The sequence below is a fragment of the Poecilia reticulata genome, chromosome 16, assembly GCF_904066995.2.
Source record: "Poecilia reticulata chromosome 16, P_reticulata-male-v2, whole genome shotgun sequence".
Taxonomy (NCBI): Eukaryota; Metazoa; Chordata; class Actinopteri; order Cyprinodontiformes; family Poeciliidae; genus Poecilia; species Poecilia reticulata.
In genome coordinates, this window is record NC_088845.1 from 3,394,112 (window position 1) to 3,412,735 (window position 18,624).

General features: G+C 39.2%; 1 protein-coding gene across 1 annotated transcript in view; it reads left to right on the forward strand.

Moving 5' to 3' along the window:
* LOC103477590 (neural-cadherin) overlaps positions 1–18,624 on the forward strand; it is a 137,214-nt gene that overhangs the window by 89,629 nt on the left and 28,961 nt on the right. Inside the window, exons 13-18 of the mRNA XM_008430788.3 lie at positions 3,220–3,469; positions 4,971–5,098; positions 5,187–5,373; positions 5,667–5,810; positions 14,691–14,974; positions 17,256–17,885. Coding sequence (XP_008429010.2) covers positions 3,220–3,469; positions 4,971–5,098; positions 5,187–5,373; positions 5,667–5,810; positions 14,691–14,974; positions 17,256–17,885 — 1,623 coding nt within the window. The remainder of the gene's footprint in view (positions 1–3,219; positions 3,470–4,970; positions 5,099–5,186; positions 5,374–5,666; positions 5,811–14,690; positions 14,975–17,255; positions 17,886–18,624) is intronic.

Consider the following 18,624-nt stretch of genomic DNA (forward strand, 5'->3'; position numbering starts at 1 on the left):
AACTTTCTTCACCCACTTCTGAAATACAGTTGATTACCAAAACTTCAGTACTTTATTCAACTGAAAGTTTATAAAACAGCCAAGTAAATTAGTGCTTTACAATTTATCTAGAGTACTAAATGTTTTCAAAGTTGGCAAAAAAGCTTACCTGTAGTGCTAAGTTAAAAATTAGCTCTGCTATTAGCAAATTAGCAGATTAGTGGAAGTGTGCCCACCATTGCAGAAATGTTGCTACATCATACAGCCATAAAAAAATTTGTTATGAAACAATATGGAAAACAGAAACTACAAAAATACTTAAGCATTTCTACTTTTAGTTCAGTGCTTCTTTTTTTTTGTTTCTGGAAGTTAACTGGTAGTTCATCATATAGTCACCCATATCTCACTCAGGTATCAGCTTTTCTCTTCCATTTTGCATCTCCTTCCATCCAGTCACATAAAACTGAAGTACAAATCAAACCAGGACTTTAGGACCAAAGTATTTATTTTTGTGTACTGCTAGACCCCTCAACAAGCAAAACACAATACTCATCTGCATGAGAGATGAAACTAATGGTTGAAAATAAAAGGGACAACTTTAGTTTGAGACTTACTTACCTTGCTTCAGCATTTTGAAGCGACTAACTTTTAGCAGTGAAGCTGAAAGGATGAAGTGCGTTCCAGCTGCTGCCTCAGTCTCAGCACCAGCCGCACCAGCTGCCAGCCATCTCTAGCCATTTTTCCACGGGCATTAATCTGTGTGGGAGAAGATGGCAGACACTGATCAGTTTAGCTTCAGCACACTGCAGTGATGTCTAATGAGATGATTCCTCATTAACACTGATTCCATACGCTCCGCTGCCCTGGCCTTCTGCAGGGCTGAGCCGCGCTGCACCGACATGTCAGGACACGGCTTCTCACCTGGAAACTCAAACACACCTTCAACCTAAATGGTTTTTTAAGAATCAAACTAAAGAGGAAAACCTATTTAAGAATATAAAGCGATGTAAATAACATGTTGGGGGAAGTAATTGAAGCAAATATGGCGTATAAGTCATGTTATCTAACGTTAATTTATTATTCCACTATGAGCCGACCTTATAACCAGGAATCTCTGTGTTTTCTTACGGCATTTGTTTCTCCAAATTGCTAAGTCGAAAACAAAGACACAGGAGTCACTGTCGCTTGGAAGGAGAGGGCTGAGAGGGTTTTGGTGTTTAAAGATGTTGACAGCATTTCTCACTCAGGGAAGGCATGTTAACTCCAGGAATATATGGAGTTGCTTGGAGGTCATGTTTTCTTTTTCAATTGAGCAAGCCAGTTTCTCTACGCACCAATTCTTTGTGCTGAAATAGATTAAGCATGCCCTTTACCAAAGTGAAATGATTTTACATCGACTGCACACTGGGGCACCTTCCACAAATGATCTACAGATAAACAAGGTGAAGTGTTTATATTGTCTAATGTTGATAGAAGTTATGTTACATGGTGCTGAGACCTTAGTAAAAGATGTCAAATTTTAATGCAGCAGCATCATCCTTCATCAATTTTCTAAAAGGTTTAGGAAATTCTAATGTATAATTTGAGTAGATCTATTGAGAATGATAATAAACCTTTTTAAAGGTTGTTAAATTAGATGGTTTCTGTGTTGATTTGCTACAGAAGACGTAGATCTGGATCTCCTCTGGCGTCTCCTCCTGCCAGCCAGAGAGGGAACCAGGAGTAGTCTCATTCAGATGCACATACTATCTTTATACTGTTTTAATGGACATTTGCTTTAAATTATGTTTCCAACGCTGTCAGTGTGTGTGTTTGTGCTGCTTAGGTCATAAGGCTGAACTGTAAAGTGAGTTGACTCAATTATGGAAACTGGTTACGCAGCATGGATGGGAATCTCTGAAGGACAAAATACTTAAAAACCTTCTCTCACAAATACAAACAAGCACACAGACACAATAATCTGTGACTTTAGGGGCATTTCTCCCATGAAAAGAATATAAAAATAACATCATCATTACACAGTCACTATGTTTCTTAAAGATGCCTCACTCTGCTATCTCATGATTATGGCTTTTAATCTGAAAACTAAACTGAACTTTAGTTATAATTTGAATTTTATAATGAGGCTGTCTCATAATTATACCAGTGAAAATCTTAATTGAGTTTGAATCTCATAATTATGCCTTTGAAAGTCAAAATCATGACTGAATCTCCTAATTATGACTTGGAATCACATAATTACGCCTTTGAAAGTGAAAATTATTACTTTCTATCTCAAAATTAGGCCTTTGAATCTGTTATCACTTAGAATCTCATGATTTTATATCACTTAATTATGACTTTGAAGGTCAAAATTAAGACTTTCCATCTCAACATTAGGACTGAAAGTGAAAATTATGAATTAACTCTAAATTATAACGTCTTGTTGGGATTTTATTTCTTTTCTTACATGGTGGAAATGAGAGTCTAGTTTCCTTGAAACTCTTGGTCAGCCAGTAGTTGCATCAATCTAACCTTAAAGCAACATCAGTTTAAGCTCCTGTGCTAGTTGATGACCAACTTAAGACAATTTAAACTCACAGGAGTTCACACAAAAGCTTACTACATAAAAAATAAAAGCAAATTATGCGCTCAGGGTTTCTCTCTAAGTGCTTTTTCCATAAAAGGGCTGAAATTCTGCTCTGGTCACTAAAATCCTGCATTCTTTGAAATGTAGATGTGTATTTTAGTGAATTTTTCTGTTGTAATAATAGATCAGGAAGCGTTTGGATGTATTTCATAATGAAGGGCTGTAAAGACGACACCAGCTGCGTCGCATCGTCACGAATCCTCTTTGGCTTGATTTTCTCTATGAATTATGCTGAGGTTCGCAGTGAAAAACTGGAACTTGTCTCTATTTCTGGACTTTAATATAAACTCAAAGCTTAAGCTGAATACACAGAAGAGAAGCTGAGCCATAAAGACGTTTCATATTTTTCCTGAGCACTATTGAATACATTCAGTCTAAGTTAAGGCCTCTCTCCTTCTATATCCACCACACATCAAATAATAAACTTTAAGTACATGATTTAAACAAGAACAGTTTATATATATCATCATTATATATATACCAGCTGATCCAACCTGCAACATCGAATGTGAGGAGCATAAAAGCAGAACTTGGTAACCTCAAAGTGAACTGTGATCACATGTTTTTTGCTACTGGCACTTTTAACAAATAAAATCTATTTTTCTAATCAGACCGTCAAGGCAACGTCTCCACTTGGCGATCCCAGGGTGACCTACAACCTGGAGGAAGGCCTGGTGCCAGAGACCAACATGCCGGTGCGTTTCTACATCAAACCAAACCGGGTAGACAGCTCGGCGTCGATCCTGGTGGCCGAGAACCTCGACTACGAGATGACACGCTTCTTCACGCTGAGGGTGCGTGTGCAAAACGTCGCAGCCGTGCCTCTCGCATCCTTCTCCACTGTTTACGTCAATGTGACAGGTAAGAATGGCAAAGGCGAGGATAACATAAATTGTTTTGCAAACGAAGGATTTCAGCTGTGTTTTCACCTTTCATCAAATTCAACTCTGGATGCCTGTAATTGATGACATAGTTTATTTATGTCAGCGATATTCAAATTGTTAATCAAGAAGCCAGACAGTCAGTATTTTTAAATTACAGCCTATTTTTACCTTACAAGACTGTTTTATAGTTCATGCATGTTATGGTATTGACCTAAGCAATTAGAGTTTTCTCCAAAAAAATGTGTGTTTTGCCCTGTACAATGACATTAACGGTAAAAGATACTGTTTTGGTTGGTGCTGCTCACTGTGTGGAGATGTTAGCTGGTCTATCGTTAATTTCACATTGTTCACAGAAAAGATTATGAAGCAGCAGACGAACATTATTCTTTAAGCTTTATTTACACATTGTTAACTAGAACCGAACTGAAATATGTTACAAACTTAATGATCACAATTATGTCACAACAAAGTAAGCATGTTAGCGTTAGCATACTATCTTAATAAATACAAGCAAGAAATGAATTTATTAAAGACTTTGGAGCTGTATTTGTAGAGTCAGATATATCTCTAAAATGATAAAGCTATGAGTGTTATGTCAGTGTTTTTTAAGGTTCAATGTCTTCCAAACCACAAGCAGCTAGAATGAAAAGATGCAATGGCAAAAACTAAATCTTTGATGACCTCACGTGAGCAGAGCACAAATGGGCCAGTTAATAAAATCTATTTCGGTTGATCTTCTGTTTTTAAATCCAGAACCCCCGTTTTCTAATTTACTGCAGTTTGAGCCACATAAAAGTAATTGCATATTCACTTGCATGTGAAAAGTCACAGTTTATCTGTGAAGAGCAGAAGCCATCAGTAGGAGCAGCTCAGACGTAATGAGCGACAGCCCTGGAAAACGACGAGGACTGAGAGTAATGAGGTTCCGTCGGTCGTCTGTGGCAGAGAAAGAAAAGAGGAAAAACATCAACGGTGTGAGCTCCATGCTGCCTCATTTCCAAAGTGACTCATTTCTCAATCAGAATCTGTGGGCGGGTGGGTGGAGGGAAGAAAAGAGGAGAAAACACTTCCTGACTTTGACTGGCTTTGAACAAACCCACTCTGGATGCTCTAATTGGTTTAGCGGAGCTTGAAAGTGAGCTGACAAGCTTCTTTGTGGACACTTCAGGGTGTTATGCGGATAATTCCTTGCTAATAACTCAATTTTTATTTGCAAGGAGAGACCCATTCCAATTTTCTTTTCTGATGAACTTCAGAGCAAAGACGTTTCTGTTTTGCTTGTTTCTCTGTTATTCATTTCTGGTGCTCTTTGATCGTCTCTGACGGAGTAAAATGCTGCACAAACCAAAAAGTTGGTCTGGATTAAATCCATCTTAATCGGCTTTTGTAGACACAACAGTTTATGTTCTGAAAAATAATAATATTCAGGAAAATTAGGGATAATGAATTGCTCTTTTTTTCGTTGTTTTCTCTTACAGACGTCAACGACAACGTTCCTTTCTTCCTGTCATCCACCTACGAGGCCACGGTTCCTGAAGGAGCACAGATTGGCACATCGGTCGCTCAGGTCTCAGCGACAGACCTCGACTCGGGCCTGCATGGGATGGTAAGAAGCATTTACTCTGATCCCTGGGCTGAATTTTTACATCCTCTTCTCTTACTTTGTTGACCTGTTCTCTGCGTCTTCTCTTCAGATCCACTACACGATCCTGAAGGATGAGAGTGGAGACTCTCAGTACTTCAGCATCGACTCCCGCAGCGGCGTCGTAGTAACTCGTGCTTCTTTTGACCGTGAGCAGAAAGCTTCTTACCTGATCGAAGTGCAGTCGCAGGATGGCTCCGAGTCGGCCCGACCGGGCCAGCAGGGCCAGCCCAACACAGGTACTCCCCCAGAGTCATCATCTCATTCACTTACTGCATACACATAATAAAGATACAGAGAATTTGGCATCAACGTGAAAACTATGATGCTATTAATGTCTTAAAAGTGCCACTCAGAGGTTTTTTCACACTCTTCGTGGGTTTTTATTGTCTTATTTGAACTATACTTTTAGGGTACATTTTCTTTTCTAAAAGAAAATCAAGAATTGAATGTAGACATTTGATGCAGCAGCATCTTGAAGGTCCTAAATTCAGTGATGATTTAAGACGCTCTGTGTTGTTCCTTCACGCAGACACCGCCTACGTCAGAATCTTTGTCACCGATGTCAACGACAACGCGCCGGCATTTGCCCAGCCGGTGTACGAGGTCAGTGTGGAGGAAGACAAGGAGGTGGGCTACGTCCTCATCACTGTCACAGCCAACGACGAGGATGAAGGTTAGTCTGAATCTGGCTTTGTTTTTGGATCGATCTCTGCTCAGTTGTGGCAAAGTGACACAAATTATGTTTTTATTCCCATTGTTTGTTTTGTTCTTTTATATAAATCTTTTTTTCTACCACTGGAGTTTTATTCCCTTCATGTGTCACCTTAATCTCATCTGCTCTTCTTTTATCTTTTCATTTTGTCGTTCTCTTCCTACTTTTGTTTCTTATTTATTCCATTGTTTTGTTCTATTACCAGACTTTTTAACAACACATTTCTGCCCTTTCAGGTTTTTTTTAAAGGTGTTACTTTTTACTTTCAGACCGTCTCAGAATGAAAGTTGTAGAAATGTTTGCTTCCTGTTACCATCATGACCGATAGAAATGATTGCTAGGCCCACTGATCCGGTCATCTTGTCCTGCAGGAGTAACACAGGACCACTTTGGTCTGGTTTTATTACGCCTCTTTCTGTTCTTTCCCATTAAGGTCCTAAACTGATTCAGTGCAGAAAATAAACTCCTCTCTAGCTGGAGGACAGTCAACGCTCTTGGCTGAGTTAAAAAAGACGTAAACACAGATACACAGCTGTGAAAGCAAACTGACATGTCCTTATACAGCATAAGTTGTGATTGTAATAAGACATTACTTGCATGTATGCTATGTTTCTGAATATATACAGTCTGAATAAAGTGTTGCTTTACGAGGCAGCACTAAAACACAAACATCTTAATGTAATAACTCTATTTCTACTGTATTCCAACTCAGTTTACGTAGTGAATTATTTAGCCAAATGTGTTGCCAGAAATGACACAAATGCAGCTGATGAACTGGGAGGAGAAAGGTTGAAGTGTGTGTGGTTTTAGTGTCTGACTATAAATATTGCATGTTGAGTCTGGGACTGTTGTTGTGTACAGCTGGCCTCCTTCTGGTCAGTAAGAGGAAGATGCATGAGGCGTTTTTGGTGGAGTTGCAATTTTTTGTGCTATGTTTATGTGCATAAAACGGACCTAAAAGTGCTAACTTTATCTTAGTGCCTTAAATTAGCTGAAAAAATCAGGTTCCCGTTTCTTGTGGTCTTGCCACTCTTTCCTCCTCCTCTCCTCGCTTCCTTTCCTTGTTTTCTTCTCCATACCTCCTCCGCGCATTTCCTCCCTCTTCTTCTCTCGCTGTCGCAGCTCGTTAGCGAGCGCTGCTGCTCCCTTGAGGTCGACAGTTTTGATGTTTGTCTCTTTGTTTATGTTTGTCCCTCATTCCTCTTCCTCCTCCGCTCTAAACCAATAAGCAGCAGGAGGAAAAAGGACAAAAACATCAGAAAACAAAAGCATATCCTCTCTTTCTCCATACTTTTGTTTTTTACGGCTGTTTGGTGTTGGTTCCAACCTCTGAGACTTTCTTTACTAAGGCTGTCAGTGGAGTAAAGCTGGTGAGCGTCTCATAACTTATTTTCTTCTTTAATATTTCATATTTATGGTTTTCTTATTGACTGCTAGCCACATACACATAATCCTGTTCTGTAGTCTTCAGATTTTCATCTCATCAGTCGTCACAAATATTTGTAGTTTTTAACTAAGTTATTAGATTTAAAAGGTAAAATTGGGTTTGGCATGATTAACACTACTTAATAGTTAGAATTTTGTTGATTTGGTCCAAGGGAGTGAATACTTTTAATTGGCACTGTGCATCTTTTCAGGACTATAAACAGACCACAGCTGTGGCTAAAATACCTTCTTTTTTATTGTCACAGTCCATGTAGTTATGTCTACTTCAGCTTTTATTGTAAAGTATACTTTAAAAATGTTTGAATGATGAACAAAGCCAAAACAAAATATAAAATCATTGTAATAAAATAAGTTAAATGACAGTAATTTACAATCAAAATGCAATAATGCTGCAAGATTAATTTGCAAAATTAGTAAAACAAATATTATATGAAATGATTAGTAGGATTAAAGCACTGTAACAAACTAAGAATTAAAAACATACGGGCAGGTCCATAAACATACATTAAAAATGAAGAGTTTACAAACTACATCTAATGAGGCTTCAGCACAAACAATGGGAACGGAGCTGCATTTGTTTATCTTTGCTTTTTAGTTTTTGTTTTTGCTCCTTATTACTCTGAGTGAGACAGAGAACAGGCATAAGGGGAGGAGCGCAGCGGAGTACACATGCTGTGTTGGTTAAATATGTATATACTGCAGGATTTCATTTTAGTTTTATGGAGAGAAAGCATCAATAGCATTTGGTTGCACTTTTCTAGGACAAAAACCAATAAACCTTAGTGAAACATGTAGTATAAAACACATCATTCAGCTACAGGTAATAAAAAAACTGACATTAACATTCAGTCCACTCATGTAAAATGAAATTATAATTTTTTTATCAATATTTTATAATTATTTAACCTCAGGTATCCCACCAGTTGAATAGATGTTAATCCAGATCTGACTTTGTCATTTTTTATTTTCTCCTTTCATGAATATAGTCAATTACATAAGTTAAAACTATATTTAAAAAATGAGGCCAGTGTTCATGACATCCAGTCTAAAACTGTCAGATGTGATTGTATTGTTATGATTTTTGGTTATATTTAGAGGGGCAGCTTTATAGAAGTCCATAAATTGCATAATTGATAGTAATTATTTATTCAACATTTATAATTTGGAGCAGATCACTGACCTTTCAGGTTTGACTTACAATCAGGCCAGTGAATTTGTTTAATTTACTGCCAAAATGATGAAAAACACACATTATTTCTTATAGAGAAGTGATAGAGATTCGAAAACAAGTTAAATCCCAAACAGATACTTCTGTCTGACACTCCCATTGCTGACTCAGCGAGGATCAGATTTAAGGTTTGAGTTAATCCCAGTAGTCTCACCATCCAGCCACCAGTTAGGAAGGTTTAAGGGGACGTTTGAGCTAAGACGTCTGTTTCTGCTGATGTTGGTCTCTGTGCTCCCGAGTGGTCCAGAGCCGCAGGCCGTTTAATTCCTACATGCAGTCACTGGTGTGACAAAAACACAGACGATACCGGATCAGGGATCGTGAGAGAATCAGATGGAGTTTAATGTTTTTGCTTCATTTTAGTCCCAGGCTCATGGTGCAGCTGAGGTTTTCAGAAATAAATCGCAAATAGATAAGAAAAGCAAACAATGTTTAATAAAAGATTAGCTTAGCGTCAACCATTTGTCACTAAAATTAAAAGCTGGAGTCTCAACTTATTGGCTTTGTCAGAAATAAAGTTATACAGTAATAGGAATTTCCACATTGTTTTAGTCTTTTTTAGAATAATCATTTCTTAACTGAAAAATAAATGCATCTAAGAGCTACTGTATTCATTTTTTTATGCATCCTTTACAAAAATATTAACTACTCTGTGTTTATTAAGCAATCATTCTACATGTTGAATGTTTTGATGGGAAAATATTCTTTCTTTATCTTGGGGGGTCAGTGCTGGTCAACAAAGACTCTCAAAACGATGCATTTATTGTTTATTGGTTGTGTTGAAGTTTTCTACATGCTTCGTTTGTTTGTTTGTTTGTTTGTTTGTGTGCTTGACATTTGTTCAATTAAGTTTCTTGGAAAAAATGGAGAATGTGTGGAGAGGAAGCGGAACTACAAACAGTCTTCAGCCACTTCAAAATAAGAGCATTCAAAATAAGAGTCTAAATATTAGAACAATTCTTAACAGCTGATTATCAAAACCTGACCCAGATGTTGAACTTTATTCAAGTAGATATTCAAAACAGCTGGAAAAAGACATTTAGGGGGAGCTAAACGTTTTCAAAGTGCTAATGAAAAACTAGCTCAGGTCGTCCTACCTCTCCATTAAATTTCTGTGTGGGATGTAATACTTGGGCTGTACCTTAAAATCCCTCTAAAATACAAGGGCATTTGTGACTTAAAATGTTCAATGAAGCAGATAGTTTCACAGAGTGCAGTTGGTGTGTCTCAAACTACAGGAAGAAATTTGTTATCTTGTTCCTTTTGTGATTAAATTCAAGGTTGCCTGACCAGTGAGCCAGTTTGTTTCTTGGCTTGAGGCGTTTCCCATACACACGTGCTGATTCTGATGTAAATGCTGGATGCATGTTTTCCTGAAGGTCACACAGGATGAAGAATCAAACTCCTGAAAGAGTTAAAGCCGCACACTGAGACTTGATGAGCTATAAAATGTACTGAAGGTTTTATCCTCCAGCTGTACTGTCACCTTGGCTTCTTCAGTGTGTGTGTGTGTGTGTTGTACATTATGAGCACAGTTTGTTGTTAAAGCTGACAGGTGTTGAAGGACCAGTGACCTTTCAGCCCTGGTATAAACTAGGTACAACAAACACGTTTACAGCGGAAATACACACACTGACACTTTAGATCAAACTCCTGCATTCATTTCAGCTTGATTCAGTGTTTGTTGGAATTAGCAGAGGTGAGGTGAAGGGGATGCGAGGGGTGGGTGTAGATTACCCCTCTTCACCTCCCCACTCCCCATAAAGCTGATTAGATGCAGCAGCTTTCGTCGCCCGTCGTGTTTTCTGGCTTCATTTGGTCCTCCTAGTGGAAAATGTGCCGAACTAAGAGTGTCGGGTAATGAGATCAAGAGGCTTTTTATCAGTTCTGCTGAGTTCAGTGTTTCAGTTAAGTGTCGCCTCGGGGTTTAGTAAACACGAACAAGCATCTACCGCAGCAGAGAGGTGGAGTGATAATAAGGGATGTGTGATTGGAAGTAACTGGTCGTGTCATGCTGACCAGAAGTCATGTCACTGCAAACATCTGCCTCACAAAAATCACTGTTTTTAGTTCTAGTACAAAGCAGTTGAAAGAAATAAAACTGTAATAGATGAGAAGAAGATCCGCCACCCAATATGACTTCATTACAGCATCTACTTCTGCTTCAAATTCATCTAACACATCTTTTCAGTCAGTTTATAAATGTTGCTTTCACATTGCTCTCCAGTGTCTGTATTTCACACACCGTGCAAAATAAGTAATTTAAAGGAATGTGAGTTGTGAGTTGTTAAAATTTTCACTAGTTCCCCACCCGGACCATAATGGGTTCAGCATTTCTTTTCAGAAAAGAAAATTCAAAACTTAAGAATGAGTAAGGTAATATTTCTGCAGTACATTTCTGTACACTTTTAAAAACTTCAACAACTTGTACGCACATCGTTAAAAAGTCTTAAATTAGTCAACCTTAATTTAAGGCCTTAAAATGTCTTAATTTCTTATTTTAAAAAATCTAAGTGGGCCTTAAATATGTTAATCACAGGTCTTAAAATTTTTCATTGCAGGACTATTGAAATCTTATATGTAGCTTTTCTGTCAGGCAGTAGTTCAAGTGCACACAGGCATCTTCATTGCGTTCTGTGATTTGAGGCGGACGGTAGCTAGCTAGCTGCTAATATACCCTTGCTAGGTAATTAGCCTTTTTTGCGTCTATCATCGGTAAGTGCAAATGTATCATCAGTTGGCTGGACGACGTTCGTTTTTACCACTGGTTGCCAGCCCATACAAGCCCCTATATTAATAGTTTTTTTCTGTTTTAAAATTCATTCAAGCTGGCATTAAAAAGTCTTAATTTTGACTGAAGCCTGCAGACAGCCTGGTGAATAATTTCTGCCATTTGAGGTAACTTGCAGTTCAGAATTTTCTTACACAGTTTTAAAGTGGAGAGTTTAGTTTGTCAGAGTGTTGACCTGCAGTCGGTGCTCAGGGACGAATTTCCCCTCCGGTCCACCTCATGAGAAGCAGAGATCTGACCTTAATCTCAATTTTGGGTCCTCTGCTAGGCTGTGAATTAAATCAACCCTGTCCCCTAGTGTGCATGTGTGTGTGCGCACATGCGCTGTTGTGTACGTGTGAGGAGGGCAACACCATATGGCCAGGCTGATCATTAGGGAGGCTGCCGGAGGCGAAAAACCGCTGTAGCTACTCCCCTTACACACATTTACATGCACTCCCATTTACACACGCACACCGAGCCGCTCGCTCAAATGTCACCACAGATCGCGCTTCGAGGCCGAAACGGACCGGTGCACTTAAACTTTTCCTCACAGACACAGAAGCACACGATGTCGTAATGAAGCTCTTCCATGTCTCCACAGATGGTGTTTGTCTCCTAAAGTCTCCTTGGTGCCGGTAAACAGAGAGCAAGCTGGACCCAGACAGACCTGCCTCTGGGCTATGAACATGCTTCTGTGTGTGTGCGCGCATGTGTGCGTGTGTTTACCTCATCCATGTGTGTGTTGGCATTTTTTCACTCCATCAGGAGAGAAGACGAGAGGCCAATAGAGGGAATGAAAGAAGGGATGGGGAGGAGAATAAATGGGAAAAGAGGGGAAAATATGAGAAAGCTGAAAATGGAAAAGAGATAAAAGGAAAAACAAGATGTCAGGGGAGACACGGAGAGCGAAAGGATGGGGAAAAGAGGAGGAAAAGCTGAAGAAGACAGAAGATGAGCTAAGGAGGATAGAAGAAATGGTAATATAAGAAATGTAAATGTTGAGTGGACAGAAAATAGTTAAGGAAAAGAAGGAAATATGCATGAATAAAGAGAGTAAAAGACCTAGAGGGAAGGCTTGGAAGATAACAAGGAAGTCAAGGTAACAAGACAAGAAACCAAGGACAAAAGGGAAGGATGGGAGGGAGTAATGCCTGAATAAGGAGGAAGAGGGGGATTTATTCATCACTCAATAATGCATTCATCTTTAAAAATAGCAATATTTAAAGAAAAGAATCACATCACTTTAATTTTTTTCAGATGAATGGGTCTTTGTGGGTGAACTAGTGTTGCATCCATCTCAACCTTTTTATTTATAACGTTAAACTGATGACTGATATCAGTTTTGTATCATTAACCAACTTCAGTTTTGGAGCAGATTTTCATTCAAATATATAGTTTGAAATGAGACATTTAGGACATTTTACTCACATTCAGAGACATTTATTCTGTTTGGAGAACCAGGATTGATGTGGTCCACTCACTACAGATAGTTGACATTTTTATTTTTAAGGGTAAAATTATTACAGACATAAAGTTTTTTTATATTTTCTATAAATTTTTAAAAGCAGGACCTTACAGTTTGCTTGAAAAGATCTGTGTTATTGTGTTTACTGAATGAATACTTTCCTGGAATGTATGGTCATTAACATTTTCTAAAACCTGTTTTGGTTTCCTGGGATTTTGTTCAGGCTTGTTCCTTCCATGAAACTTGTTTCACAAAAGCACTGAAACTTATAACACCTCAACTGAAACTAAGCATTTTCTAAGAAAAGAAACTAAGAAAAAAAAAAAACTAAAACAGCAAACAAATTGTTAAAACTGAGAAGTATAGTAGAATGGAAAATCTGAAGTCAAAACTACATAAAAATCAAATATTAAAACCTTCGTCTCAGTTTAGGAAAGAGACTTTAAATGGTAACATAATAGGTAGTCAAAGCTTGTATTTGGTAAAAATGCTTGTATTTTGCGATTAGGTTAAGGGTTTAATATCAAATTCATGTGAAAATAATTTCAGCCAAGGTAACGTTCTCTGAAGTACTGCATCACAACTCGATGAGCGGGTCTGATGCAGACAAGATGTGAAGGCGTGAGCATCTAATGAGCCCCACTGTGAGGAAGATGCTTGTTTTCTTCTGAGATGTGATACCTGCTGCTGCTGCTGTCCACATGGGTCATCAGTGTGTGTGTGTGTGTGTGTGTGCGTGCGTGTGTGTGTGTGTGTGTGTGTGTGTGTGTGTGTGTGTGTGTGTGTGTGTGTGTGTGTCTGTTTCCTCTGCCAATCAAAGATAATCTTCTTTTGCCAGCAATTCCTACAATGCTATTCAAAAAGTAACGTTTCAGAATAAGAGCTCTATGCAACTCAGGTTGTGTTAAAGCAGTGATGTCCAAAGGGTGGCCGGGGGGCCATTTCCGGTCCTCAGTCCACAATTCAAGAATGTAGGGAAATTGTGATTTATTTGTACAGACTAAATAAAAATCTTAAAATCTTCCTGATTTTAAGAAACATTTATTTATTTTGATACAAGACAATATTTTTCTTCAGTTAAGAAGAAAAATATTTTCAAATATAAAGTTTTAAAATATTACAAAAAAGTTTTAAAATATTTACTTAGCAACTGTGCAAGTTTATAGTGTGTTTATATTTTGGATCGACAATGACTTAGAGATTATTTTACTACTGTGCTTCATTACAATGTTATATGTTTAATACATTGGTTCTTAACCTGGGTTCGACCGAACCCCAGGGGTTCGGTGAGTCGGTCTCAGGGGTTCGGCGGAGCCTCTGCCGCGGAGGTAAAGACACACTTGTGTAAAGTCGTGATGACACGCCGCTTTGCCATCACTTGCTGCAGAGGATCACGTTACATTGCTTAGCCAATCAGTGCTGCGGAGGAGCCCTGATTGAAGGAGCTCCACTCAGCATGGATTTGAACTTCTGTCTTTAATTACCTCAGCAAATTCTGTAGTCTAATTCTGCTCCTTTGTCGCATCTTTTCGGGGTTGCTACTGCCTCTAGTGGTGTGGGGGTGGTAACACAGCTAATATAATTACATTACTAAATCAGAATACCGCATATGCATGAATGCGCATATGCAACTGGGGGGTTCGGTACCTCAAAAAAGGTTAAGAACCGCTGGTTTAGTATATTATTGAATACATAAAAATAACAAAAGTCTGTGATTCATGACTGTCATCAATTTGACATTTTTGGCCTTAATGGCAAAAAGTTAAAGGTTGTGTTAAAGGTTAAAGTTTCTTTTTCTTTTTCTGATCATGTCAAAATAATATATTATTAACTGCCTCTCTTTCATCAACTGACCTTTGAATACACAGATAATAATAAACAGAAACTGAAACGGCTCAAACTGACCTGGACTCTGTTCCTTCCATCCAGGCGCCAACGCTAAGCTGCGCTACCAGATCACTTCAGGAAACGCCATGGGGACCTTCGACGTGGAGCCAGAGGTGGGCACCATCTTTGTAGCTCAGCCGCTCGACTACGAGATGGAGCAGCGCTACGAGCTGCGGCTGGTCGCTTCTGACGGGAAGTGGGAGAACGAGACCCTGGTGGTGGTTCAGGTGGTCAACCGCAACGACGAGGCGCCGGTGTTCAGTCAGACGGAGTATCACGCCTCTGTGATGGAGGAGCTCACACAGCTTCCTGTGTTCATCCTGGAGGTCAGAGAATGTGAAGGCTTATTTGTTTTGGGCGTATCACATGGACAATACTGAGTTTTATTCCAGTTATTCCGATTTTATGAAAAATGCTGCATTTGCATTTCCCCTCCAGAAGCAATTATGGTTAAAATGGAAGAAAATAACATAATGCTTGCAATAAATAACACACATTAAAATAAAAGCTACATATTGTTTGAGAGAGAAATTAGAAATCGAGTTTACCAGACTATTGGGTGTGAAAACAACCTAAGACCCTAATTTACTAGATCAGAAAACAACATATGCAACATATAATACACTTTTGTGAGTAATCTACTCTGACCTTGTTAAGTGTACAAGCAAGTGAGGAAATGAATGAATGTTTTGATGGTGTTTAACATGTTTTTATTGTCATGCTAAATCATTTAGCCATAACTGGAGATCTGATGTTCACTCATTCCTAATCAAATTATTTGAAATGTAAACCTGATAAAGTATCACCTTCGACCAGACATACATAATGTACATTATTGTTCAGATGTTAATGTTTATATGAACAATATGTGAAAATGTATCAGGTTTTATGGAGGAAAATCTAATAGCATTAGCTATGCTAAAAATTAGCCTGGAGCAACACCTCAGCAGAGATTCATTCCACTAACACATTACACATGTATGACGGCATTTAACACAAAAACTGGTAAGAGAGACTCCAAGGTGAAATATTAGGCCAAAAAAAGTCTAACAGGAAGTAACCATCGTCCTCAAAGTTGCCTCTAAAATGTTCCTGTTGACCTCCTTCTCTTGTTGATCTCATCCACCTTTCGTCACACCTTTCTCCGGTAATTCACAATAATTTGCATGTGCTGCCAAGCTAAATAAGATTAAAAAGGTGGAAGCTGGGAGGGGAGAGAAATAATCTCCGTCAGAGGCGCATGTGTCACCCAGTCCTCAACCTGGGCCTGCTTCCCCTCGCCTGCTGGAATTGATTTGATGTGCTTTTGGTTCCTCTCTGACGCTTTCAATAGTCTTTCTGCCGCACGACGGACGGGTCCTCCCTCATCGCGCCGCACTCTCAGCCCTGTGCACTAATGCAATTCAGTAGATAGCGAACGGAAAAGAAAATCCAATTTGAAATGAATATTTTTTGACTTCACCTGCCTCCTCTGTGGTGCCACCGCTGCTCATCTTCAATATTGTGTACCTGCGTCACGTTGTCAGAGGATGCGGAGAGGCGACATGGGGGAGGAGGCTGCGGGGAGGAGGACTTCAAAGGGTTCAGTAAACAAACTCTGGTGACAAAAGAGGAGAAGAAAGGGTAAAAGTGTACATTTTTCTTGCCTTTGTCTGTGTCTATTAACTTTTAATTGCATTGTGTGTCTCGGTGACAGATGTGAAGGCTCGACTCATTGCTGCTGCTCTCGTCCCCTCGCTCAGAGAGATAGCAGGAAGGCAGGTTAATTAAGCAAACAGGACAAAGCAGCAGAGAAATGTTTATTCCTGTGTTGTGAAGTCCCAGCGCGCGGGGCCAGCTGCTGCAATCACTTCCCCGCTGCATGTCCTAGTTGCTGGGCTTGACATTTCTACATGCTGGAAAAGCAATTTACCTGTTTTGATAGGAAATACGTGATGAGGAAAGAACGGAACAAGATGAAATATTTGCTTATTAAGGAAGGTATTATTGAATTGTGATGAATGTACTGCTGTTGTACAAATTGTCAGCATAAATAAAAGGTGTGGCTTTTGCTACAGTTTTGATATGGAAAGCAATTAATTTTCAAGAGAAACAAACGTTGGTGTTTTGCAATTATTCAATACCCATTTGAAAGGCTATACATCATAAAAGCAATCACTCAAAGAGCAAAATGCTTATTAGAGGTTTATTTTTAGACATAGCTGAGGTCATCCAGTTATGGTGGACGTCTCATTTCTTAAAGCCAACTGCGATCAAGTAAGGAATGTTCCCATCAGTCCGGTTTAGTCCGCTTTAATCAAACTCTGGTTCGTTTGGCTAGAAAGTTTGGTAATTTGGGGAGAAGTGAATGAGCATCAAACTCTGACGCGACTCAAAAAAGCAAACTCTGGTCCGCCGAAAAATCTAGCTATCGGTTCAGTTGAAGTGAACTGTGGTACGGTTTGAATGCATATGTGAACACAAAGTGGACCGGAGACCGCTCCAAAAGCAGAACGTGTACTACGGCACAGGGCATTCTGGGTAAATACAACCAAAAGAAAAGAAGAAGAAGTGGGAGGAATGATTTCTTTGCTGCTTTTTCACCTTTTCCCTCTTGTTTTTGTGTAGGTGTCAGCAACAGATCCCGATCAGGAAGCGGACCAGACTGCCCTCCGCTACTCCCTCCATGGCCAGGGTGCAGGAGGCGAGTTCACTATCGACGAACACACCGGAAGGATCTATGCCCAGCGCCGCCTGGACCGAGAGGAGCGCCCCGCCTGGAGATTCCTTGTCCTCGCCACAGACGAGGGCGGAATGGGGCTTACAGGATTCGCTGATGTGCTGCTAGAAGTCCGAGACATTAACGATAACTCCCCATTCTTTCCGTGCCCAACCCTAGAGGTAGACGGATGCTTCATTGGCCAAGTGCCTGAAAACTCCCCCGCCGACACCTCCATCATGGAGATGCGTGCCATGGACCTTGACGACCCAAACGAAGGCAGGAATGCCATGCTTACCTACAGCATCATCAAGAACATTCGCAATGAGATCAACCTCAACTTGTTCTCCATAAATGCCACTACCGGGACTATCTACACAGTTCTCCGCTCACTGGACCGGGAGACAGAAGACAAGTATCTGGTGGTGGTGGAGGCCCGGGATGGCGGTGGTTTGTCTGGGACGGGAACAGCCACTATTATGGTTTCAGACGTAAATGACCACCCACCCATTTTTACTCAGAGGGCTTACACCACTCAGGTGAGTCAAACTCTTCAAAGACATCTGATCTGTCATTGTCTTCTAATATTTACATTACAAGGTTTGTGCAGGTCCTTAAAAACGTCGAAATTAATTTCAAGCATTTTCAAGAGTTTTGAATAAAAGGTAATCTAACGTTTGATTAAAATCCTAAATTTGGAAAGCTTTATTTACAGTTGAAACCAGATATTTAAATAAATATCTTTATTTAAATATCTGAAGTCAAATCAGACTAAACGTTTCTTGTTTTAAGTCAGATACTATTACTTAAAAAATATTTATATTTGCTAAATGCCAGAAAACGTTTTAGAGATTTTTTGTGACTTTCTTTGTGTATTGTGTTTAAGCAGGATGGTTTGACCTAAACACAATTTGTTTGGATTGGTTCAGTGTAATGAATACTTAGTATTCCTAATGACTCAATGACTTATTGACCTGTATAATTGAAATTAAGGTTGGCTTATATTTTATTGAACATTATTGAAACTGGGGGATTTTCTTATTAGTGTTTTGTTCTCACACCAGTCAGGTGCATAGGGTGACTGAAGGAGAGAAATTTACAAACTTTAAATTTTGTTTACCTTGTCCCTGATATAGAATGTACAATGTAGAATAGTCCAATCTGCGATGCTGGAAAAGTAAAAAAAAAAAAAACGCTTGAAAAAGTACTTGAATTTCACTGTGGGAAAAGTGTACAAACCCTGACATTAGTTGTCATAAAAAATGCCTTTATGTGTCT